This window comes from Cladophialophora yegresii (genome assembly GCF_000585515.1).
Source record: "Cladophialophora yegresii CBS 114405 chromosome Unknown aczIN-supercont1.4, whole genome shotgun sequence".
NCBI lineage: Eukaryota > Fungi > Ascomycota > Eurotiomycetes > Chaetothyriales > Herpotrichiellaceae > Cladophialophora > Cladophialophora yegresii.
Genome location: NW_006913048.1, coordinates 2,086,305 through 2,110,775, shown reverse-complemented (window position 1 = coordinate 2,110,775; position 24,471 = coordinate 2,086,305). Strand labels below are relative to the sequence as shown.

The 24,471-nt window shown below is 53.7% G+C and overlaps 11 protein-coding genes across 11 annotated transcripts; 4 read left to right on the top strand and 7 right to left on the bottom strand.

The window, feature by feature from the left end:
* Positions 1 to 301: 301 nt before the first annotated feature.
* Positions 302 to 1,948, top strand: A1O7_06095 (uncharacterized protein; the record flags this gene model as incomplete). The annotated part of the gene is made up of 1 exon (XM_007760100.1): positions 302 to 1,948. One exon carries the CDS (start codon positions 302 to 304, stop codon positions 1,946 to 1,948), a length of 1,647 nt encoding a protein of 548 aa, XP_007758290.1.
* Positions 1,949 to 3,332: 1,384 nt separating this feature from the next.
* Positions 3,333 to 5,471, bottom strand: A1O7_06094 (uncharacterized protein; the record flags this gene model as incomplete). The annotated part of the gene is made up of 3 exons (XM_007760099.1): positions 3,333 to 4,476; positions 4,543 to 5,406; positions 5,455 to 5,471. 3 exons carry the CDS (start codon positions 5,469 to 5,471, stop codon positions 3,333 to 3,335), a joined length of 2,025 nt encoding a protein of 674 aa, XP_007758289.1.
* Positions 5,472 to 7,293: 1,822 nt separating this feature from the next.
* On the top strand, positions 7,294 to 7,981 carry A1O7_06093 (uncharacterized protein; the record flags this gene model as incomplete). Its single annotated transcript, XM_007760098.1, has 2 exons — positions 7,294 to 7,382; positions 7,525 to 7,981. 2 exons carry the CDS (start codon positions 7,294 to 7,296, stop codon positions 7,979 to 7,981), a joined length of 546 nt encoding a protein of 181 aa, XP_007758288.1.
* Positions 7,982 to 8,976: 995 nt separating this feature from the next.
* A1O7_06092 (uncharacterized protein) lies at positions 8,977 to 9,447 on the top strand (the record flags this gene model as incomplete). Its single annotated transcript, XM_007760097.1, has 1 exon — positions 8,977 to 9,447. The coding sequence occupies one exon, from the start codon at positions 8,977 to 8,979 to the stop codon at positions 9,445 to 9,447; it is 471 nt and encodes a 156-aa protein (XP_007758287.1).
* A 178-nt stretch (positions 9,448 to 9,625) lies between these two features.
* A1O7_06091 (uncharacterized protein) lies at positions 9,626 to 10,324 on the bottom strand (the record flags this gene model as incomplete). Its single annotated transcript, XM_007760096.1, has 1 exon — positions 9,626 to 10,324. One exon carries the CDS (start codon positions 10,322 to 10,324, stop codon positions 9,626 to 9,628), a length of 699 nt encoding a protein of 232 aa, XP_007758286.1.
* Positions 10,325 to 10,689: 365 nt separating this feature from the next.
* Positions 10,690 to 11,055, bottom strand: A1O7_06090 (uncharacterized protein; the record flags this gene model as incomplete). The annotated part of the gene is made up of 1 exon (XM_007760095.1): positions 10,690 to 11,055. The coding sequence occupies one exon, from the start codon at positions 11,053 to 11,055 to the stop codon at positions 10,690 to 10,692; it is 366 nt and encodes a 121-aa protein (XP_007758285.1).
* Positions 11,056 to 11,776: 721 nt separating this feature from the next.
* A1O7_06089 (uncharacterized protein) lies at positions 11,777 to 13,426 on the bottom strand (the record flags this gene model as incomplete). Its single annotated transcript, XM_007760094.1, has 4 exons — positions 11,777 to 12,889; positions 12,942 to 13,178; positions 13,234 to 13,290; positions 13,340 to 13,426. 4 exons carry the CDS (start codon positions 13,424 to 13,426, stop codon positions 11,777 to 11,779), a joined length of 1,494 nt encoding a protein of 497 aa, XP_007758284.1.
* A 960-nt stretch (positions 13,427 to 14,386) lies between these two features.
* On the bottom strand, positions 14,387 to 16,108 carry A1O7_06088 (sulfate adenylyltransferase; the record flags this gene model as incomplete). The annotated part of the gene is made up of 1 exon (XM_007760093.1): positions 14,387 to 16,108. The coding sequence occupies one exon, from the start codon at positions 16,106 to 16,108 to the stop codon at positions 14,387 to 14,389; it is 1,722 nt and encodes a 573-aa protein (XP_007758283.1).
* A 1,092-nt stretch (positions 16,109 to 17,200) lies between these two features.
* Positions 17,201 to 18,124, bottom strand: A1O7_06087 (phosphoadenosine phosphosulfate reductase; the record flags this gene model as incomplete). The annotated part of the gene is made up of 1 exon (XM_007760092.1): positions 17,201 to 18,124. One exon carries the CDS (start codon positions 18,122 to 18,124, stop codon positions 17,201 to 17,203), a length of 924 nt encoding a protein of 307 aa, XP_007758282.1.
* A 1,083-nt stretch (positions 18,125 to 19,207) lies between these two features.
* On the top strand, positions 19,208 to 20,659 carry A1O7_06086 (phosphoserine phosphatase; the record flags this gene model as incomplete). Its single annotated transcript, XM_007760091.1, has 1 exon — positions 19,208 to 20,659. One exon carries the CDS (start codon positions 19,208 to 19,210, stop codon positions 20,657 to 20,659), a length of 1,452 nt encoding a protein of 483 aa, XP_007758281.1.
* A 1,129-nt stretch (positions 20,660 to 21,788) lies between these two features.
* Positions 21,789 to 24,215, bottom strand: A1O7_06085 (uncharacterized protein; the record flags this gene model as incomplete). Its single annotated transcript, XM_007760090.1, has 1 exon — positions 21,789 to 24,215. One exon carries the CDS (start codon positions 24,213 to 24,215, stop codon positions 21,789 to 21,791), a length of 2,427 nt encoding a protein of 808 aa, XP_007758280.1.
* Between the last annotated feature and the right edge of the window lie 256 nt (positions 24,216 to 24,471).

Sequence of the window (24,471 nt, the reverse complement as noted above, 5' to 3'; positions counted from 1 at the left end):
AGATCTCGTCCAGTAGACCGGACCCAATCCACGCCGATCACATGCGCCGATTGACCGCTTGGTCTGCCCAACCAGCCCCACCCGCCCTTAGCCGATGGTGCAATGGATGCAGTTCGCACCGCCGCTCAGATGTCCGGCCAGATGCAGCCAAGTGGGAGCTTAGGCAAGCCTATTTCTGTGCCCCCTGACGCTCCACGCTGTCAGAGTGAAAAATTGTTTTGCTCGTCAAACCCACAACGCGTGGACGGTACAAATTTTTGGTCGCGCAGGCCTGGCACTAATTACTGTGGTATCCAGAAACATGGCTGCCATGGCGGCCGTGACTCCATCTCTTTCTTATCGGTCCCTGTCCTCCTCGCTCTGTTCTCCGTTGTCGCATCACAGTCCTTTCTCGAGATCACTCGCACCTGTCGGTCGCTCCCCCGCACGTCTCCTGCATCGGCCACTGCACGACCACGTCCAGTCGCTCCCCGAGTCCCAATTTGTCTCCCCACAAGTCGATTACGCCGTGACGTCCCGGCCCTTTTTCAAGCTGGCTTCCTCACGCTCACGTTCACATTCATATACCCAAGCCAGCAGTCGCTTGAGTTTGATCTCGCGACACTTGGAAGAACACCAACAGTCCTCCTATCCTCCCATCAACACACCATATACTACCGAGAGGACTTCGTTGCCCTCGGACGACGTCCCCTGGAACCCGCCGTCACCACCACCTGCCCCGCTTCCGAAATCGCCCTCCTCGCAAGTGCAGAAGAGACAATTGTCCACGTCGTCGGCAGCCAAAATGTCTTCGCAACCTCCTCACCCTTCTCTCCTGATTCCCGGGCCCATCGAGATCAGCGATGAAGTCTCGCAGGCCATGGGTCACTATGCCCAGTCCCACGTTGGCCAGCCATTCGTCAACACCTTCGGCGAGACGCTCACTCAGCTGCGCCAACTGTTCCAGACGAGCAACCCCAACTCGCAGCCCTTTGTGCTGGCGGGCAGCGGGACTCTGGGCTGGGACCTCGTGGCGGCCAACCTCGTCGAGCCCGGCGAAGACGTCCTCGTACTACACACGGGATACTTTGCCGATTCCTTTGCCGACTGCCTGTCGACGTACGGCGCAAAGCCTACACAGCTGAAGGCTCCCATTGGGGACAGACCCCAACTCCCAGAAATCGAGGCGGCGCTGAAAGAGAAGAAGTACAAAGCCCTGACGGTCACCCACGTCGACACCTCCACCGGCGTGCTCTCTCAGATCCAGGCTCTCTCGGACCTCTTGCGCCGTGTTTCTCCAGATACCCTTCTGGTCGTCGACGGCGTCTGCTCCGTCGGAGGCGAGGAGATCCACTTTGACAACATGTCGATTGACGTGTGCCTGACCGCGTCTCAGAAAGCCATCGGCTGCCCGCCGGGTCTATCCATCACCATGGTTTCGGAAAAGGCGATGAACGTCTTCAAATCCCGCAAGTCCCCGCCGGGCAGCTACTACGCGAGCTTCAAGAACTGGTTACCCATCATGCAGAACTACGAGGCGAAGAAGCCGTCCTATTTTGCAACTCCGCCCACTCAGCTCGTGCAGGCCTTGAACACCTCCTTGAAGCAAATCCTTTCGCGGCCAGTGAGCGATCGCTTCGCCCAACACAAGAAAGTGAGCGACTACGTGAAGGCCAAAGTCAAGGAGATGGGTCTCAAGGAGCTGGCCTTGGACCCTAACAATGCCGCGCACACCATGACGGCAATTTATTTACCCGAGGGCCTGACTCCGCCCGAGATCCTGCCCAAGTTGATGAGCAGGGGTGTCATCTTCGCGGGCGGCCTGCACCGGGAGATTGCGGCGAGATATATTCGTTTCGGCCACATGGGCGTTTCGGTTACGGATGAGTCCAGAGGAGAAGTTGACAAGGCTCTCGATGCGTTGAAGGAGGGGCTGGCCGAGGTGCAGCAGGCCAAGGGAAAGAATTGACTGTAGAGATCATGTGGACGTGGCAGCTTGCATATGCATCAGACACGAATACGGAATCCGGGAATAGAGAAAGAGGGCTCATGTTAGACGGCCCCACATGTGCATCCAGCTACGGCGAGATAGAATGCCACTGTATCAATGCCCCTGTGCTACATGCAACTTCTCCCATGGCAATCACCCAGATGGAAATGAGTGATGACCGTTGCTATGTATGCCGTTGCGACGCGCTCTGATTCTGCCTCGTAGCACGGCCGGTGTGCGATGATAACAAGGCTGAGCAAGGCTGCTCTTCGGTATGGCATGCCACGTCAGGTATCTGTATCTTCGAATTCTCAAGCCAGAAGAATCTGCCCACGGTCATGGTCTGGATGTTTTGCGCCCCAGCGCAAGGCATCAGCCAGATGAAGAAGAAGAACATCAAGCCAATGTAGATTGATCGTACGGCCATAGAAATATTGTGCCAATGGTCGGCCAAGACGTTCATTCTCTTGACTTGCCTGGAAATGGTAATTAGGTGAAGTGGGGGAAAACGACCCTGGGACACCGGACCCAGCAGCATGGGTCCAAAGGCCCGGCCCACTAGAAACAGCGAGAGCCCCAGTGTTGCGGGATCTCGTGAACAGCGGAATTCTTTCTTTCATGAGCTGTTCGTATGTGGTGGTGTATGTGGATGAGGTAGACGACCTGCAGCGCCGGCAGTCGGCAATCTCCCGGGCCATGGGTGGTCGCACGAAGCACATACACGCAGAAGGAGACAAACGAGGTGATGAATACAATGAACTACTCCCTGGCGAGGTTGGAGTTTCGCCGACACGACAGGCTTAGTCGTTCGGTCCATCCCAGCGGACCTCGGAGGGATCAGTCTTGGTCTGGGTCTTGGGTCCTTTGAGCTGTCGCTGAAGCCATGCCATCGTCCGTTTTCGTCCTTTTCCGGCGGCCTCATCCCCATCTGCCAAGTTATACGTCGAGCAGCAATCCGTGCCTACAGATCTGATGTTTGCCACGTTCCTCCGTTCGCGAGCGCGTCCTGCCCACCGAGCCCGGTGTGTCGACCTGACGAAGAGTATCCGCCTTCTCGAGGTCGAGGTTGATGTCGCCATCTGAGTCAGTCGGCGAATTGACCCTGTCATCGCTGCGTTCCCGAGAAACAGGATCGTGCTGCCGGTGTTGATTCTTGATGTTCACCATTCTTTGCACTCCTTTCCTTTCCAGCTACCGTTTGGAAAGAGGAGAGGTTAGGCGCTCGACGTGGCGATGTCTCCCGTATGCATGCACGAATGAGACAGCCGATGATCCTGCTTGTTGAAAGTTAAGTGCCCGGATGCATGGCTCGGTGGCACCGATATACGTCGACGGGTGGTTCCTCAACGACAATCCAGCGAGCTCATACCCCAGACGCTCTGTTGACGAAATTCCAAAAGGAGCCCTCGCCAAACTCGCCCCGGAACTGTTGCGGCATCTCGTTGGACAAGCGCTCAGATCCACTCTCGGCGCTGAACCCTTCTTCCGACATCGCGAGTGCTACATCATTGTACGTTAGGTCCGCGACTGGTCGGAAAGGGGTATCGTCGAATGTGTATTCCGAGTTGACTGGTAGGGGAACTGATGACGATGTCTGCTGAAAGTGCGTGTTCCAAGCAGGCATCTCTGCGAAAACGGGGTTATTGGCGAATAACGGGGGTTGATCCGCCATCGGATAAAATGGCCCTGCACCGTGGGAACTGGGCGTCATGAGCACTTCGGACGACCGTCCCTCCGAGGATGAGTTGCTAGGTTTGGAACCCAGCGACGGTGATGGACGATTCTTCTCTGCCCGTAAGACGAGGTTGTGAATGACATCGGCGCCTTGTCCAGCTACTCTATTTGCGCGTCGAATCTTGTTCACTCTGGAGAGGGATTCTTTGATACAGCGGAACGCCTCGGTCACCAGATCGACATTTTCACTCGGAAATGCAATCAGAACCGCCAGCATCGACACACAGGGTTCGACGGTTAGGTAAGCGAGCGTGAACATCCTGTAGTGGTGCTGTTCCAAGGTCAGGAAGAATCTTTGCTGGGCATTCAGCATTTCGATCCCAGCCTTTAGGATCTCGGTCCGACTTTTGGCGAGGGAGAAGATGTAGGGTCTGTGAAGCATCAGGACAAACAGCCATACAGTTGCACACAGGAATTCGCGTTGCGATGCCAACTGTGGACACTCTGCGTCGTAGGACCTGTCTGGGTTCTCGAAACGATAGATTGGGGGAATGGAGGCGATGTAGTCGAGGGCTATCTGATGTAAGCGCACCACCTTGCCGTAATCGCGTGGATAAGGACCTTGCGCTTCCAGCTCTCTGACTTGCGGGAGGTATTTGTGGATGTGGTACTCGAGCAATCGCACCGTGAATGTATTGGGCTTGTCGTATTCAGTCCTCTGGAAGGGTGCTGTGGATGTGCGGTTTCTTGGGATCTCACAGTCCGTAGGCGGGATGATCGTGTAACCGTCAGACTTGAAATTCAGGGGCTTGCCCAGCACCATGCCCATTTGGCTGTGATAATGGCCGTCAGTAGAGGACACGAGTCATCCTGACGAGTCATCCTGTTGAGCGACTGACCTATCCCAAAGGTAGAGGTTCAACATAAGTCGCCGGCGCAATACTACCTCCCACAGTTCTTCAATGGCACTCTCGGCATCATCGGCGTACAGTTTGCCATCATCGCGATGGAGGCCTATCTCCTGTGCGTTAATAGCGGCTTGGGCAAGGACGAGCCATGCCTCGGCTATCAGGCCACGGTTCTTCAGCCAAGCGGTACGCAGAATCTGCGCTGCGATGTAATCCAAGTTGATGACGTCCTTGGGCAGCAGGCTCAATAGGCGCATTGTCGCATCTTCTGAAAGGCCATTTCCATCCTCAGCAATGCCCTTCAGGCACGGAGGATGCAGGTTTTCAGAACGCCTTGCTGGAATGAACTGTAAGGCGTACACTAGGACCTGAAAAACAAGGGCTGAAAATATAAGTTTCTCGGAGGAGACGGTCGTGTCGGCTCGAGGACTCGCGGGCTGCAGAGGGTGTTGCTGATAGTATTGCTCTAGTCTGGGAATGAAATAGTTCCTGTCCAGGATTGTGTACTGCCAATTCACCTCGTCGAAGAAGATGGCGACGAGGTCCCTGACGCAAGATGGACAGGGCAATTGTCTGAGGACGGCGCTGTAGATGTCAAGGGCTGGCTGACAGAGGGAGATTTTCCTCTGCTTGCGTGGTGATGGTTTGCGCGCTCCGCCGACTTCCAGGTTCTCTAGTTTCTGTAGGATGCCAAGTGAATTGTGCACATTGACGCTGGAATACCCGTACGCCGCGAGATCTGGGCTCCGCGACTCTCCTCCATCTGTAGGAATGTATTCATACGCTTCAACCTCGGGTTGCTTGGACAAGCCGTTCGAGTCGGAGCCTTTCACAAACGGATGTGAACGCTTGAGACTGGGAAGCCCACTCAGAACCGTAGTGCAATGGATGATCACTACTTACTCACCCGGAGATCGCATCGCCGTAGGTACAACTATCCTGCTTTCCACGGAGCACGCAGGTCATACATGGGGATTCCCTGTTGCACTTCTTTGCGTCAGTCGGTATAGAATATTGTGTGACAAGGGCGACAAACTTTCTGTTTGCTGTGTCGACAATTCGTGCAACTGAATGTGATGCGCATTCGTTTCCTCCGTATCTGCTCGCCCGAGGCCTCGGCAGAGTAAGGTCGGCTTTCCATCGCCTCGACAGGTACCAGGAAACCGGCACCGCCTAGCAACAAGATTGGAGTCTCACAGTCCAAGGCCTGCAGGCGGCTCGCTTTACATAAAGCCGCAGGCTCTCTCGCGCCAGCGAGAGAGACATTTGAAGCAGGGCGATTACAGGGTAAAGTTATATTCAGGCTCAGGCTCCGGGATTACTCAGCGCCGCCAAGGCAGAGGAGAGGACGTACACTGATTGGTGAGACTGTAAGTAAGTGGGGCATTGGGAGTGTCTCGAAAGAGACCTCAGTTTCGTCTGCTGCGCGGCTCCGCACGCCAATGTTACGTCCAACAAGAACTTGGCCACCTGGAACTAACACGTATCGTTCTTCCAGCGCTGGACTCGTCTGGAATCTTGCCGTTCAAGCCCTAAGATCTCCTGCGCAGATCCGAAGCCAGCATCATGCCACTCTTGTTGGACAGCATGGACAACGTCCGACACCCAATATAAAGCAATTGGCAAGGGGAAAGCATTCTTCGGGGCTGCTGTGCCGCTCACCAACGACGCTGTTTGCCACTGACTAGCGTAGTAGTCCACGTGACGGTCCGCCAAATGTAAGCACGCTGCTACGTTCAGCTTGCTCCTGCGGTTGATGCGGACGACCGCCGCATGTTTGTAAGGCCCCAACGTTCACTCTACGCTTCAGACCATATCATCCACAGGAAGTTGTGAAATTCCGGACATTGCCTGTCTCCGTGACACGCATCCTCCGGCTGGCAGACCTCAGAATGGCCTGCGCGAGAAGCCCGGAGCAAAGGGTGATGGCGAGGATACAGAAGCCAGAAGCGTAGCCCAGTCTCCAACAAACACTGCCGGATGGAGGCGTTGCAGCCAGTGGTTACCAGCCCCACTGTGTGTCGACGGGCTGGGCATTTGCCGTACGAGCAGTCGCGCGAATCGAGGCAATGTGCCATCCAAGGGAAGGGAAGCGTTGTTGCATTACCCAGACGACTGTATATCTCGGCGCCCTGCTGCATCCGCGCCGATTCAGGGCGGTCGAATACCTTGACCGCATCCTATCAGCCAGCCTGCAGTCCGATCTGGCATCGCATAAAAAAGTGCGGACTTTGAGTGGAGAACGGGGAGTGTGGCATGCGACCTGGCTGAGATAATAGGGGCAAAGGACACGGGTCGGTCCTAGCAAATACTCAGTATGAGGAAGTGACTCATCGGCAGTTGAAGGGATGACCGGTTGTTGTCGTATGGTTGGTGGGGCATTGATGCAGACCTAGCACACTCGCGGGCCCAGCGTGGTGCGCTTGAAGACGGGAGTTTTCCACCAGAGACCCAGAAAGGGGATATTTCGAAGAAGACGGTAGTACCGGTATGGCACTGTGGTGATGTTTACCATGAATACAAGCCCTCAACAAGCACCAAGTGAAAGGACGAAAATCTGAACACAAATGAGAGTGAGGATATAAAAATGAGCTTTCAAGGAAGCAATGCAGGTCATGTCAACAGCGTGGCAGCCACTGCGAGGCGGTTACCCTCGCAAACCTGGTGCAACAGCAACTCGCCCACCCCCAAGTGCGTCGCCTCCACGCTGGAAGCTTGTACTGTTCGGCGTAGTAGGCAACCATGTCTTCCAATGAGACGAGCAGGCTGTGGTCAATTGACCAGGTAGTGATCCCTATCAGCAAGCCAGACAAGTACTCTCTTAGCGACAAGTACGCCTGACTACTACCGCATTAGCGTGAAGGGAGAAAAAGGGCCTCAACGGCAAGCAAGATCCCGACGTTGTCGCTCATCTCTCGCATATCTTCCAAGACCAGAAGAACGTCGGAGATATTGTTCGACTGTCCCATCCAGCGGCGATTTCTTTCTCATCGTGCGAGAAGAGCGCGACGACCATGCTCGTATCGTCCTTCTCTCCGCTGGTGTGGCCTTAACTCCACTCACATCAATTCTCAATACCTCTATTGCCAAGCGTGGACATGAGGTCTCGTGGGTGCACGTCAACAAAAGCCAACAGTCCCACGCGTTCTATGACCACGTCAAAGACATGCCCGATTTGAGTCCATGGACCAACAAGCCGATCTTCCACAGCAGCGTGCATTATGATCATAAGGGACGCTCAGATTTGTCGAAGCTGGACCCAGAAAAAGATTTGAAGCTGAACGACAAGAATGCCACTTGTTATATTTGCGGACGCGGACAATTCATGGTCGAGCTGGAGCACTGTCCGGGGGAGGAAAGGAGTGGATGTAAACACGATCACATGGAGGTCTTCGGCACAGGCGGCGTGCTTCAAATGACTGGGAGTTGAGTGATAGAAACGGCACTGACACGTTTAGAGATCATGGACTACGATTTCTGGTTAGCAAGCGTCCAAACTCACTGGGCACGGTTATAAAAAGGGGTCTCCGTCCACCATTTTGTCTGCGGGGATTACACGCAGCCACTAGAGACAAGGTGGCACCACTAGCTTGTTTCGGGGCTAGTTCCTTTGGCCAAGCGAGGCTTCGATCTCGCGTCGGAAATCAACAAAGTTTCGACGACATCACCGGCCTTTCTTCTCATCTTCTCTGCTGCCCGGTGCATGCACTTGACATACTCTGTACATCCAGTTCGCCGGGTCTTGGAACGCCTGGCTTCGCTGCTTCGGCCATGACCACAGCATGTCAACGCCACGCGTCACCTCGGAGGCAATTCTGGCGGGCCACTGCAGCGCGGACGGTCACAAATGTCAAAGCATGTCTTAGGTTGGTGGCGGCCACTGGTCTTTGCCCAAGCACCTCCAACATGGACGGAAAGGGACGCTGTTGCGCGTCTTTCAACGAGATCACCAAGGATCCTGCCGGTCTCTCCACAGTCTCCGGACTCGTGAGATTAATCCGGCTGGACCTTTGTCGTCTGCGTGCTCCATCGACCACGACCTGTTTTTAACGAGATTGAGTCTAGCCCCCAAGCACCGTGTCTCCATGTCATCGGGGTGGTGGACATCTTTCTATTTATTTTCACCCTCTCCGTCCACCACCTTCTCGCCGCCCCTTGGATCTCTATATACGCCAGGTCATTTATTGTGTCGGGTGCGTTTTCAACATTACATTCGTTGCATTTTCTATTCAAGTCTCTCGTTACACCCGTTGAGCATACTACAGTATACTATAGTCTATAATCTTCTACTTCCGACCAATCCAACCATGCAATTGACAACTTTCCTCCTGGCATCCGTTGCCTCTTTGGCAGCAGCTCAGACAGCCACGTCGTCCGCTGGCTCATCCACCAGCACTTCAAGCTGTGCTGCTCAAAAGTGAGAACATGCCCTCCCCCATTCACAAGGGCGATCCAGTACTGATTCGGACCATCAGCATCCTCGACGCCTGCTTGGCTACAATCCAAGGTCAGGTCAACTCGTGCCTGTCCACCGACTACGGCTGCCTCTGCACCCAATACCAGAACCTGCTCACCTGCTACAACAACTGCCCTGCCGACCCGGGCGTTTCGACCGTCCAGCAACAACGTGAACAGTACTGCGCTGCCGCGTCCGCGTACCCTTCGTCCACAAGCACCCCTGCCACGACCGGTTCGGCCACCTCGTCCGTTCCCTTGACCAACCCAACTGCAACCACATCTTCCGAGGCTGCCGTCCAGAGTGGCTTTGCGACAGGCTCTGGCTCGGCCAGCGCAAGTGCTACCGACAGCGCGGACTCGAGCAATAGCGCTTCTGGTCTTTCAGTCGGAGGAAGCCTCGTCGCCGTGGCTCTCGCCGGACTGGGATACATCTTGTAAGGAGGTGGACATTTGAGTAACGCGTACCAGCCTGAGTCAAATACTCCGCATTGTGTGGCATTCGTGTTGGATAAGACAAAAGCATGGGGGTATAATTTCCAGCCTGCATAGCGCCGGGAGCTGGAACGGACAATATTAATAGCTCCCTCATTTGGGACATTTGCAAAGGACACCTCGTTCATCTGTTGCGCTGTGATCGTCTCTTGGCCGTGTGAGTTTCGGTGTTCGTGTCGTCTTCGTCCTTCGAGCTCCGTTTTTTCCCTCTTCGTGCCGACGCCGGTCCCGGCGTTGGAGCTGCCTCGGCCGCAATCTGATCGTCCTTGACTTCTGCCGTCCGTTTCCCGGTCTGGTTTGCCACGGTCTGCTCCTGCCGAGTGCGTGCCGCATCCTCATCTCGCTCCCGTACGTCGCCACTGCTAGCTTCCTTGGGTTCGGCGTCTGTCGTTGAATCGGGATCCGCCTCAGCCCTTCCCTCGAACGACTCCTCCAGCCCCTCCCTCTCCTCAGCACCAAGCAAGTCCATATGTCCAAGCACGTAGGCAACCTTCTCCATCTCGACCGCCTTACAATCCAACCTCGTCAGCACGGGCGTCACCGCCTCAAACAACAACTGGTACTCCTTCGCGCTGTACTTGAGTTTCCCCGCGTCAGGGAAGAACCACGCAAACATCTCGTCCTGGAAGAACGGGATACCGTCCGGATCGCATACGCTGAGGATCAATGTGCCGGTGGCGGGTCCTATCCCGGTGAGTTTGCAGACGTGGTCCAGGGCTTTATCCATCTTGATTCGGTGAGTCGTAGAAGCCGCGAGGGTTAGTTCTTTGAAAGCTAGAGCCGTTTGCGTCTGGATTGCTGATGGCTCGTTCTTGCGAACCATTGCAGGGAGGAAAGGGCGTGAATGGCCGTGGGTGCTAGATTGATAGATGAAGGAAGTCAGCCAGCCAGCACCGAGCCGGGGGTATCGTCACGTCAGTAAAGAGGTCATGGTCGAATTCGAAAGAGACTGCCGTCAAGAACACTGTTCTGCAATCGACCAAGGCTTTATCTCTTTCTTGTAGGTGCTTCACGCCGGCGGGCTCAGACGTCCAGTCCTCGGCACCTCTGAACGGTTTAGCTGATAGAGTACAGTCTTATCATACCCATGCGAATGCGAATGCGAGTGCCGGTTTCTCCCTCACCTCGACAAAGGAGACCATCATCGCCTCACGCAAGAAGAAGCACGCAGAAACCCAAGTAAGCAACTTACATCTTCCACTGCACCAACCTCTCCACCTCGTCCTTGCTTAGCTCCAGCGCGGTGTCATTGGCATTACCTGCAGCCTTGGACTTGGCGGTTGCTGCTTTCCCATCTCGAATCCGCACATTCGCCTGGTTGACGTTTCCGTTGTCGTCGCCGTTCGCCTTCTGCTTCCTCTGGGCAACACTAGCAGGTAACTCGTCGAACCTCCACCTGTCCCGCTCCAGTGCCTCTGTGACTTTCTTGCCGTCGTTCTTTAGCTTCGTCTTGTATACCTTCTCCACTAGCGATGGGTAAAGTGCCAGGGCCTTCTGGAATGATGAAGCCGTCAGAGCAGCAGGGGAAGGGGTAGCGGGAGGTGGACGAGGCATGCCCGAGGACGCAATGCCCCTTAAACTTAGGCGGTCAGACTACGTATATGAAATGAGAAAATACCAATACGTATCTCACAGAATCCCAAGGAAACCGACTGGATTGAACCCCGGGGTAGGCTAAAGACGCCCAGACGTACACACTAGCCGTGGATCTGTCGTCGAGGCCAGGCGCGTCGTTGACGATCTTGAACACGGAGTACGGTACGAGAAATGTCTTGGCGAGCACGAGCACAACCCGCTTCGAGCCCCTTGTTCCGCCTCGTTCCGCCTCGTTCCGTCTCGTTCTCAACCACGGCGACTCTATCTTGCTGCCATCACTGCGTTGAGCTTACTATGGGACTCGGAGGATGGATCTATTAATCATTGTGGGAAAAGAGCATTGACCTGTCTTGGCTGAAGTGCGGCACCGATGGATTGCACTGCACTGGACTGCCTTGCTTCTATGGTTGCTCAAGCAGCTCGACTTATAATACAATTGTTGACACCTTCGCGCTGATTGACTGCGAGCCTGTCATGTCGTGTCGACTTGCAAGTGCCTCCCGGACCATCCTGAAACGACAAGCCTGCCCCGCTGTAGCAGGATTGCAAGGTCTGTAACTCCGGACCGCCACGTCTATCAATCCCGGACCTCCACGCAGGAACTTCGATGGGACGTGTGTTGCCCCCTTTTGCCCGTGCGCGGAAGTAAGCTCTTGTGTCTATCAGAAACGTCACCTCCCTAGCGCTTGATGGCCTTCTTCTGCTTGACCGTGGAATCCTTGCCATCGATCTTTCCACTGATTCTCGCCATCATCTCTTCCCGCTGCATCAAGTGCCCCACTCGCTCCAGAAGACCAAGTAGGCCCTTCATACTGTTGCCCCACTCATCCAACACCTCATCTGGTCCGCGCTTGACTTCAAAGCTCACCACTCGTGCTGGTCTGTCGATTCGTGCGTAGACAGTCTTCTTGGTAACCAGGTCGCAGATGTACTTTTCGGTCTCTTCGTCTGAAAGGTCCAGAAGCTCAGTAAGGCGAGGGAACGTTATCCGGGTATAGTACTTGGCCACGACCCGCACGTTGTGTTCTATGACACGTTGTCGAAGGCCTTCGTAGCGGGTGTGTGCCTTCGGATCGGTCGAGTCGGCAGTCTTGGAGAAGATGTCTGTAGAGCAGAGGTGCTCACCGTACTGTTGCTCGATTATGGGCCAGCGCATAAGCTCCGGGATTGTGAACTGCTTCAGGAGCGCGGTATCTCGTGGCACTTGAGAGTTGCGAGCGTCTTGGTTGATGCGGTGTAGTAGGTCAGATTGTTCATTGTCGTATGGGGCGAGGAGAACAAAGTATATGACTCGTTGAAGCACGGCGCGGAGCTGGTCGGGATTGTTCTCGACAGACTCGGTGTCGAGGACTTGCCGGTAGTGCTTGCACACTTCAAGGTATTTGTCTTCGTGCTTGGCCAGGGTGATCTGTTGTTCGTAATACCGCAGCTTGAGGTCTGTCACGTCGTCTTCCTTTTCCGGCTCGGGCTCGCCCGCGGACCTCTTCTTGTCTTTCTCCTCTTGTTCCTTTCTCTCCTTTTCAATCTGTTCGGGCGTCTTCCTGGGTTTTCGAGCGAAATATCGGGTGCTGATCTTCCTGCTGAGGATTGACGCCTGAGTCCAATCACCGTTTCGGATGCACAACGCCACCTGTTCCAGAATGAACTCTGTCTTCTCTCTTCTGGTCATCGACCCAAATGTCTCGACCTGCAGTTCGCACAGGATGTCGCATGCTGACTTGATGTCGCCTTGCTCTTTCTTGATGTTGGATAGTATCCGCGTGATTCTAGCTCGCTCGACCTCGACGAAGATCTAGTTCATCATCAGTAATCTCACCAGCATCTAGACTTCCGCATCCACATACCTTGCCCTCAGTTACCGTCCTAAGCGCCTCGATGACGCTAAGCTTCGTCTCCAGGTTTGGTGTATCATCTAGGAAACCCATGACCGCCTGCACCATGTTTGTGATGGCTTGTTTAAGCTGGCCATGTTTCTTCGACAGCAGCAGGACTTGCTCGTTCAATAAGCTCCAATCGCCAGCCTCTTTACACAGGGTGACGATTGTGATTAAGCATCTCGATGTGGTGGCAAGGTCTGATGACTGGGATACGATCAGCAAAGCGTGGAGGAGTGTTGAGGACACATGGATGGTGCACCTGTCTGGCCTGTTTCTCCAGCGACAGGATTCGGTCAATACCCTTCTGGATATCTTTCTGCGTGACTGTCAGCTCAGTTTTCGTATCTGTGAGCCAATTTGTTGACCTTCGCTATTGACTCTGCTTCTGGAAGGACCTTGTCCGCTTCCTTGCTGAAGTCCTTCTCCGGCTTGAAGAGTGCGCCGTCCGACATGGTGGCGGTATGCGAGAGTAAATGAGGAACTAGGTGCGAGCAGTATCTGTAGAGAGTCCACAGAAAGAGTCAGACAAGGAGAGAGGAACCACAAAGGGAAAAGTGACGTGTTGATATTCTGTCGGTCTACGGAGTTCACACTGGTCTCGAAAGTCGCTCCGAGCCTTGAAGCCTTGACGCGTCCTTGGCGCCTGCGCTTCCCAGCCTTGCAGTGGCCCCCGCACATTGTGACCAAAATAAACGGGACAGAGCCTAATCCTCACCAAAATACGGAGTACACTCTTTGAGTCTTTTCCTCGCTGCAACTATCTATCCATAACTTAGATAAATGAATAATAATTACACTATTACTAAGGTATTCTATATTAATTCTTATATCTTTAACTTTGTATTTTTATTTTAAGTACTTTAAGTATAATGCTATTATAAAGCGGTTTAAGTATAGTCTCTTACTAAAATTACTAAGTTAGTAAGAACTTCTTAGTATAACTACTTAATAAGAAAGAGATTTAATTTTAGATACTAATATAGATAAGAGTAAGTAGTTACTTATATATTGCCTGAAAATCAATTATCTATCTGCTTTATGGATGCATAGGTGCAGCTATGAAAATAACGTATTTTGGTGAGGATTGTGCTGTGTCCCGTTTATTTTAGTTAGACTGTGCCCTCGGTGACGCTACGCCTTCTCGAGGCGGAGGCTCTACACAGTAACTAGGCTTCACTAAGAATTATCGTTTTCTTCGTTCTAGTAAGCACGGACGATCAATCAAATACGCAATGGTAACAGACGATCTTGGACATTGAGATCTAGCAACCAAACAATCTTCGTCAGTCTACCCTATCCGAGCCAACATCTTGCCCATCCATCCAAAGGAGCATGTTTGCGGCGACTCCCAAGTGCCTTTCCCTGGCCCTTTCGTCTCGGTCATGATATCTATCCCATCACCTGCCCGATAATTACACGCTGCCCAAGAAACCCTGAGACTCCAACATCAAGACGATCTGGTGAACAATATTTCTGACAGACGTCTTCTCACAATCCACCGTCAAGTCTGCGTCGGTGGGGGCTTCGTACGGGTCGTTGACACCGGTGAAATTCTTGATCGAGTTCCTCCTTGCACGGGCATAAACACCGCGTTTGTCCGTCTTCTCGCTGAACTGGAGGCTCGTCGCAACATGTACCAAGAAGAAACTGCCATATCGCTCAACGGTTTGTCGAGCCTCTTGACGCGCCTCATCAAAGGGCGCAATAGGAGCAGCAATAACCGCAGCCCCAGCTTTGGTCAACTCGGCGGCGACAAAAGCAATACGTGCAATGTTTGTATCTCGGTCTTCTCGGGTAAACCCAAGCTCGGCCGATAGCTCAGAGCGTACAGTCTCACCCAGGAGCAGAGTGACAGGTCGACCGCCCTGCTCGTTGAAAGTGACTTGCAGCGCGCGTGCAATGGCGTCTTTGCCCGAGTTGGTGTACCCAGTAAGGAATATGGTGAACCCTTGCTGCGCACGAGGAGGGTTGGACTCTCGGAGCACTTTGACAACCTCAGGATACGAGAACCATTCTGGAATGGGAGCGCCAACTCTTAGGCGTCTTCGAAGTTCCGTGCCGGAAATATCAAGCGTCTTAACTCCTTCAGGCACCTGATCCTTTGGCCGGTACTCGTCGGTGTCAGGCAGGTAGGTCATCATTTGGAACTCGACCACCTCGATGCCCAACTCATCCTTGTACTTTTCCACGGCGTGCTGGGCATCATAAGGGCCATAGAAATCCTTTCCGGCGCTGTTCTTTCCAGGGCCTGCGTGGTCTCTGCCAATAATGAAGTGAGTTGCGCCATGGTTCTTCCGGATGATCGCGTGCCAAATCGCTTCGCGTGGCCCACCCATTCGCATGGCAAGCCCGAGCAATCCCAGGACAGCCATGCCATTGGGGTATCTGGGCATGAGCGCCTCGTAGACACGGACACGAGTAAAGTGGTCGATGTCGCCGGGCTTGGTCAGTCCCACAACAGGGTGAATGAGGACGTTGGCCTGACGTGCACGAGCAGCGCGGACAGTCAACTCACGATGCGCTCTGTGCATGGGATTTCGGGTCTGGAAGGCCACCACACGACTCCAGCCCAATTTGTCGAAATGCACTCGCAGTTCTGCAGGGGTATATCGCAGAGCCACATAGTCGTAATGGTTGAGCTTGTTCACGGCCTGGATCTTGCCGCCGATGTAGAACTCCTTGGTTGAATTGTTCAGGTATTTGATTGCAGGGTGTTCCGGATCTCCTCCAAAGACTTCTTGGGCCTCTTTCTTCTTGTCCGGCCTGTACACATCGTCCACGGTAATAATGGCAAGGTTGCGGTCGTCGCGGAAGTCACGCAGGGTGACTCGAGAGCCTGCCTTGATCTTGAGACGTTCGATAACCTGTCCGGCGACATCTAAGCAGATGGGCATACTGAAAAGAGCCCCATCTGCAAGTCGCAATTTCTCGACGACGCCATTGTAGTCCTTCTCGTTCATGAATCCCTCCAGGGGAGAGAACCCGCCGTTCATGATCAGCTCGAGATCGCATAATTGGCGCTCTGTCAGAACAATAGCAGGCAGCTTTTCAGCCTCGGCTGCAAGCTCGGCGTTACGAGGTGCATCTCGAGCAACGAGGTCCTTCAGGACACCACCGTGGGGTGGGTTGGCCATTGTAGAGTGGGGTGCGAGGGGAGTACACAAATAATGCGTCAATCGGCAATGCTCAAACCAGAAATTCTCGGTGCAGGGGAAAGGGACAGAGAAAGGGAAGAGGACAAGCCAGTCTCTGCACAGGAGTGTTCGCAGCAGTATATAAAGCGGTATCTTCTCGTGTTGACAGAAACGCAGCCAGGGTCAATAGTAAGCTCGATTCTTGCTATGTCGCAATCCCCGCGTGGCGGCCGTGGCCGCACACAAAATTTTGCAGCCCTGCATATGGCGAATCGAGAGAGGTTACTTTATTAGCTTGGCCGACTTCCGAGCCCTGTCCTGGTTCGGGGCTTGATCGATAGTGTTTGGTTGGGGCAGATCTTCCCCATCCCTGGAGGCCTCGATAGAGATCTCCGGTGCCTGGCAGTGGTGCCCGTCGGAGGGCCTTTCGCAGGACACACGGCTCTTCCGGAAAAGAAGGCGACGAAGGCGTGATTATTGTGAAAAGCTCAGGCCAGCGTCTGTGCTCTTTTTCCACTGGGCTTTCGCTGACACTGGGGCCAAATGTCGTAACACGTTCAACAGTACGAGCGAGTGGTCACCGATGGCGGCCTTGATTTCAAGAACGGTGATTGTAAAGAGCGAGTGCTTGCGAAAGTTCGCGGCTGTATGCAAGTACCTTGCGCAAATCTGTGCAACTACAGCACGAGCTGACAAGGACACGCAGGTGAGTGTTAAGCAATGATGAACGGGGAAGAAAGGGCGGTCTGGAAGCTGCAGTTGTGATTGATAGATCTCAGTGAGGACACTGAGGGGCACGGCACAGGAGGAAGGCACGCCCTAAAGATAAGAGGGTTGCCAAGCTTCCTGCATGCTCGATTGGGTCTAAGGCCAGTACGGCGACCACCTCTTCTCGTCCTTCCAACAGAAATCATAGTTTATCACCTGCCCCTTCATGCTTCATGCTTCATGCTTCATGCAAAAGCTCGTATCATTTCATGTCCTCCTTTGCTCTGTATGGCTCCCATGTCGATGCAACCTGCCGTAGCTGATGGTAAAATCCCGGACGCCGACGCTATGCTCCAATTGAGAACGCGCTCAAATGACCTCTGATCATAACTGCCCCTCGAGGCTGACCTTTTCGAGGGCCTGTTCTAAAGCTTCGCGTTCTCTTTGCTTTTCTTGCTCCATCAAAAACTGCGCGTACTTCGATCGAGGGTTGTGAATGCCACATTCAGTTTTTTGTTGACCTTTCCAACGACCCGCACGCTCGTCTTCACCGACCTGGACGGGCTGCGTCGAGTGCCAGTCACCAACACTCTTGTAGCCCCTGTCCAGCAGGGAGTTGTATGGTACGTTATTTTCGTCAATGTACTGCTTGATCTGTTCAAAGGTCCAGTTGGCCAGGGGGTTGATCTTCAGCAGCCCGGCCTCGTCAACCTCGATAATGTCAAGGGAGCCTCGAGCCCCACCCTGACTCCGTCTCCTGCCGGTGAGGACGGCATAGGCGTTGAGCTCACGGTAAGCCCTTTGTGCTGGTTCTACCTTGACGAGATAGTCATATCTGTTGTCGTCGGTCTCCCATAGTTTGTCCCCATACTTCTCCTTGAATTCTTCCGCTGTCTCGACTCCTGCCGGCTTGAAGGTGTGGATGTTCACCAGAGGATATCTTGCTTGTACCCTTTCCACCAGCTCCAGTGTCTCGGGGAAGTGATGCAATGTGTCGAAGAAGACGAGGTCCACCATCTGAGGCCGGGGAACCTTCAGCTTCGACAACATGTCGAGAGACACTAGGCCAGTCAGGCCGAAAGCGGTGGTCTGGTATAGGTTGGGAATGGTGGTGATGGCCCATCTCAGGATTTCCTGAGGCTCCAGAAACTGAAGCTGACGATTGAGGAAGCGAAGATGTGGCTTGGTGAAGTACAACTCGGGCATATCACTCTCGCTGTTGGTCCCTGAGGCATACCCAGAGTCGGCACCCTCCAATGAGGGGCTGCTGCGGCCACTGCCACATGGGGAGTTTGCTCTCACTGCCATCTCGGTACGACTCGTGGCGAAGGGATTGAGAAGGAACAGAGATGCTTGGGACAAAGACGTGAAGAAGCTGGAGAGGGAACGCATTTGAGAAGTGGTCGAACCGACTGACTGACAAAACTGACGGCAACATAGGGGATGATGAAACTGCTGGAACCCACCTTTACAAATCAACCATTCCGTTGACCTGTCGAGCACGCAATTCAGTGGTGGAGTGAACTAGGAGTCGAGAGCCTCGCCTGCCGCGGGCAAAAATCGAAGAAAGAGTGAAGAGATCCCTCACCTCCCTCGAATGCCTCATCATTTGGACGATGGCGTGATCGAGAGGCAAACAGCCTTCCCTATCTTCATTGGATGCCGACCATTCTCGACGACCGGTGGCTGTTGTCATTTGCTGGCCTTCTCACTCCGATAGCCGTAGAAAATCGGGAATCGGGGAAAATATGCATTACAGTGCGTGCGAGCTGGACTCACTTGGGGGTCCAATTTTTCACCCGGACTAGCTCGGCGGTATGGTCGGACGGCACTCCAACCACACAAAAGCCCCGAAGTGGCAGTTACGTGACAGCTGCTTGTAAGCACATCATTCTGCCAAGATAGTCGCCGTGTAAAGTAGTCTGAATCCGGAGCGCAGTGGTGATGTCGCGAGAAAGAGCTACGTTGACGAAAGCCTCGCTATATGTAGCCAGCTTTACGAAAGCAGAGCGCGTGATCCAACAGCTGAAGGCCACATCACGGGGTTTTGCCGAGTTCCAGAAAACCGCTCAGCTTGTGCGCCAAGCGGTGTCGCGAGAGCCGGGCCAAGATGATCACGCGTTCAAAGTCACGTGACTTAGACATGACATCACAGCTTGGGAAGCATCGTCTCGGCAATCGCTGCCAAAAATATCTGAACAGAGGAATGTTCAGAATTGTTCCTGCATCGGGCTCGACATGCCATGACGTCGCCTTGCAGTCGCTGATTCTTTCCTCACCCGTCTCTCAGCTGTCTCTTGCTGCTCGACGACCTCATCGTGTCGTGACTGTGTACCTGACAGGCGCTATACAGCTGTATGTGATGTTCATGATCTAACCATTTGGTCGGCCATGGCGTCGCCTATTCCACCGCGCAAGCCGAGCCTGGCTAAGGACTCTTTGACTGGTAGCAGTTACCTCGACGACCACCTCGAGTACAAGGCTCGTCAGACAGGCCCGTCGCCCAGCATTGATGGAGTCCTTGAGCAGCCCGCCCGGGTTCCTCGCAATGCCATGTCGAATCTGTCTTTGTCGAGCGCTTCAAGGAGATCAATTAGCGCGATTCCTCCGTCGCCGATTATATCTCAAGAGAGTGGAACTGTGCACACAATCTCCCATACCAATTGCATTCCTGAGCCAGGGGATCCTGCAAGGCTAGTTGCAACCATTTTCTATAATTCGAGCACCCCTCGGCATCCTCATCTTCATCCAGATCAATCTCCTCCAGCCAAACCTACAGATTTCATCCCGGCACCCGAGATCGCAGAAGGTTCCGCACCCACGACGAGCATCCAAGAATATCCATTGGAACCCCCCGCGCCCGAACCCGAACCTCTCGACCATCTGTACGGCGCCTACATCTCTCAACTATGCTTGACTCATTTTCTTTCAACTCTCGATAGCCTTCTGATTCACAACGAGCCAGAAGAGAGACGCCTAACGTCGTCTCACCGATGTCTAGCCCCCGATCCGTTCAAGCCTCGGGTCATGGAAGTTACCTTCACGCCGCCCCCCAAACCCCAATACCTCCCATTTGACCTCATTCCCAAACACGAGTCTATCTACAAGTTCGAACGAGAGTGGAATTGCGAGATTATCCTGCAACCCAACACGGTATATCGGCGGCACAAACGACTCTGTGTCTTCGACATGGACTCGACGCTAATCCAACAGGAAGTCATTGATGAAATTGCCGCCTTCGTCGGAGTCAAGAAGGAGGTTGCCGCCATCACCGAACGAGCCATGAATGGTGAACTCGACTTTGCAGCCTCGCTCAAAGCGAGAGTATCTCTTTTGAAAGGCGTACCCGCTGACGTGTTCGAGCGGCTGAAGCCAAAGATTGTCATCACGCCGGGTGCGAAGGAACTCTGCAAATGCTTGAAGCGACTCGGCTTCACACTCGCCGTGTTGAGTGGTGGATTTCAACCTCTGGCAGACTGGCTCGCAGGTGAACTCGGCCTCGACCATGCATTTGCAAATCATCTCGTATCAAATGAGAAGACCAACACCCTCACAGGCGAGCTAGATCCCGCATACCCAATTGTCGACTCGGCGCACAAGCAGGCCTTGTTGATCAGCTTAGCCAAAGAGAAGAAGATCCCTCTTGCGCAGACGATGGCTGTCGGCGATGGAGCGAATGATATTCCCATGCTGAAAACCGCAGGGCTGGGTGTAGCGTGGAAGGCAAAGTCAAAAGTCCAGATGGAGGCACCTGCGAGACTGAACATTGGCGAAAGTATGCTAGACCTGGTCTACCTGCTGGGATTGACCAAAGAGGAGATCGATCAGCTGCTAAGTGGCTGAAAACGAATGACGACGGTCCGGGCGGACACAACAGCGTACTTTTGGAATTGGTTGAGTAAGCAAATACCAGCGGGTTCCATTAGGTCAGCACAGCCAGCACAAGCGCATGAGACATGAGGCAGTCAATGTACAAGTAAGCATCGGATATGACGAATGGGCAAGGAACAAGAGGGCTCTCCGGCAGAGCAACCCCTGCCTGTGCAAGGAAATAGATACTCTGGAGGTCGGACGTATGAGAACAACGAAGTACGAGGTACGAAGCAATACGACGTAATGAACACTCTTGTTCTCTCGGCTACCTGGTCACCCCGGGATCATATGGATTCTGTATCAGAGCAGTCACCTGCTTGAGACTGAAGGTTTGCACTTAGCCTTGAGTGTTGAATCTAACATCCCTGATCTTGTATACCTATGCTAGATTGCGCTACAGAAGTTATCAGGGAGCAAGATCAGAGCCATTCAGAGCAAGGTACGGAGTATAGGATTGTATAACATAGCATCCATAGTAACTGAATGCATGGTGACGCTTGGCGCAAATGGCACAATTAGTACCTCCGTACCCACACAGGATGTGGACTGTAATACTCCGTACACAGGTAGGTGAATGGCCATGCATGTGTGCTACTGTACTGTGGTAGCTAGCTTCTTATATTCCCCTCTCTCGCTCTCACTCTCTATCTTTCTCTTCCTGCTCTTTCTTGTACATGGCACCAATGGCACAGAAGCCGTCTTGAGCCCCAGAAGAATATATGCGCACATCATTGCATGTATCATGCATGTGTGGATACCAGGCAGGTCCGAGGGGCGAAGAACCGCCATTCTCGTCCGCATACATACATGCCCACTTCGGCATATCATACAACAAGGGAATCGATATAGGTAGGTCGTGCAGGCCAACTCTTGGATTACCGTGTCCAAGAAGTGCTGCACAATGCGCCCTGTCCGTGCTGAACGCCGGATGTGGCACCAATCTGCCGAGACGGCCAGGGTATACAAGCATATACGCCGTACTCCGTACGGGTACACAAAACCACGCTCACGTTCAAAGAACGCCGTTGAAAAAAAAGGCACAAGAGCAGGAGCTTGCGAATCACTGTCTTTGGTTGCGCGGAGTCTTTTATGCTCAATGTCATCTTGACCCGGAACCTTCGTCACCGCCGATCACTTCCCCGTCTGCCTTGGTTATGCTGAACGTGTCAAAATCGGCGGTGAGCACGAGGTTGCCCAAGCCAACATCTACCACTGAAGACGTGGCGTTGTCCGATGTTTGCGCAGAAAAGTATGACTCCATCCGCTGCTGTGCATTCACTGCGACGCTTACAGCTCGTGATTCCTGTAAGACGTAAAGGACCACAAGCTTGGCAAACTCCACTTCTTTGTCGGTCACAGTTGAAGGAGACTGGGCCTCAGTCGTGGGCGTGGAATTGCTTTGTGATGACGACACGGTTGCTGAAGCGATAGGAGTGCTCGTTTCACTAACGCTGGCACTGGCCGAGACACCAGCAACGACAGCTGTGGTTGGAGCTATTGCGCCAATAGTAGGAGAGCTCTGCGCGAACACAATGCCGTTAGAAGTCGTTGTACCGGCTGACTGGCCATCTTGCCTCTTCTCAAGATGTTCTTCCGAGCAATCTGCTCCAGCACGAGCCGTGATCCGTGGTGAGTGAGGCAAGCCATTGATAGCAGATGGCTGTGGCTCAAGGCCGGGTATCATCACGAAGCGCTTTGAATTCGCCCCTTGATTCAGGGCGCTTGAATTGAAGTCAACCATAGAGTTCTCACCGATGCATGAAAGATTATTAAAGGAGAACACCGATAAGATGGTCGAGACGTTCAGAGGGATGTCGAATCGATTCTGTGTATCTGTGAGAGATGGAAGTATTGAAGAGCCGATCGTTGCGTTTTTATACTCGGTGTCGCCGTCGTTCAAGGTGATGGTCATACAGTCGTCTGTGTTGCCAGAGGTTTCGCACTGACTCCCGGTGAAGCCGTTCGAGCACACGCAGACACATACATTGTTGCTCACAATGCTCGTGCCACCGTTTCGACAAGGATGTTTTGAAGCACAATCGCTGAGCTCGTTGCTGTTCTTGTGTTGTTTTGGTACAAGTACTAGAAAGATCGGTATTAACACTGCGGCAGCGATGAGGACGATGCCAGCAATGAGGACGATGATGAAAACAGGCAGTGATAAGCCGCAGCATTTCCGCCGTTGCTTTCCCGGCGGACCTCTCGACAGGTCCGTTGTTGAGGCGTAGGCGTCACTCTTTTCGCCCAAAGGCCAGGCAGTGTCTCTTTTGGTCGGAGTACCACCTATTGCTGGAGCAGGGAAAGCTGATAGCATATCTGACATGGTCGAATGGCGATTCTGGGTACCGGGTATCCCCAACTTTTCAGTGCTTCCGAACATATCCAGCATACCCAACCTACTCGCGGTCCTGCCTCTATCCAGATTGGCAGCCAATCTCGTAGCCCGCTTGATCAGATCCGCCAAGCTTGTTGTGCTACCGCGGGATTCGGCCTCCCTGACAGCGTCCATATCGAGTCTGGGCGGTCGTCGATTGGCGGGTATCTTATCGCTCATTGACGGTTGCTCGATGCCCAGACCCAGCAAAGGGTTTGTGGATTTCTGAGAGTGCACGGAGCCCGCCGCCTGGCCAAGCATCTTTCCGGATACAATGGTGTTGGGTGACTTTGGGGTTTGCAGGAATTCTCTATCTGCAGATGGGGATGCAGGAGGAGATGTATCGAAGGGCATCCTGATGGGAGTGTGGCCACGGGATACAGGTGTCTCTGAGCGCGACCCAACATGCGGCGCACTGCTCATGCCAGCAGCAACAGCCGCGCTGAGAGCTTCCATAGTTGTTTTTCTGCTAGTCTGGGTTGGTGGAGCTGGGAAGTTTTCTGGTATGTTTGGTTCCGGCTGACTCTCTCTGTTTCTTATGGTTGTGAGGGCAGGCTTTGCTCTTTTGCCCAGACTTGCCTGCCGGACTATCTGCTGTGTTGGGTCAGGTGAGTAGCTCTCATCCGACTCCGGGCCGCGTGCCTCTGAATCAAATCGCTCTTCGAGCCCCAGAGCGTCACTCTCAGCATAAAGCGACCCGGAATATCTCTTCGAGGTCGGTGTCGGGAAGCCGCGCGATCTACCGCCGGGGGTGGTTTCGGGAGTAAAATCATTCACGACTGACGACAGATAGGATTCGTGTCCGTTGTACCTCGAACCTGGCGACTGCTGCCACGGCTCCTGCCTGGATCTGCCGGAGCTGGTTGCTGGTATGGGAGGCGCAGCAGGGAATTTGAAATCCTGCACCAGCATCCCATTCCCATTAGTTCGGGGTTGTTGTATTGGGCGTGCTGGGCTGCCAAATCTGACTGGGGGCGGCGCAACTCCCACGCCAGCAGGGACTTGCCGTGCACTGAGCTTGATGTTCGGAGGCACTCTTACTCCCGGATGTGGGGGGAATTGTTGATACTGCGAAGGTTGTGCGTAGTTTGGCTTAGAGTAGTGGAAGCGGGTTTCAGCCGACTGGGATGTCTTTGGTCTGAGAGGATCCATGGTGGGTATTGCAGAGTTTCGCTCCGTGGAAGACGGACCGGCTTGAGCTGAGGCTTATGTTCGAAGACAATTTTGGAAAAGGCTTCGAGGCTCTAGCGCGGCACATGCATGATTCGTGAAGAGCGTTGCAGAGTAAGGAAATGGGTGTAAATGAGGCGGAAGTGCCACCCGTACAGGCGTCTGTGTTATCGGGGAAGAACGAAACCTAGAGGCTATGGTGCGTGGTCAGCATCATTCAGCAAAACATCCCACTCCA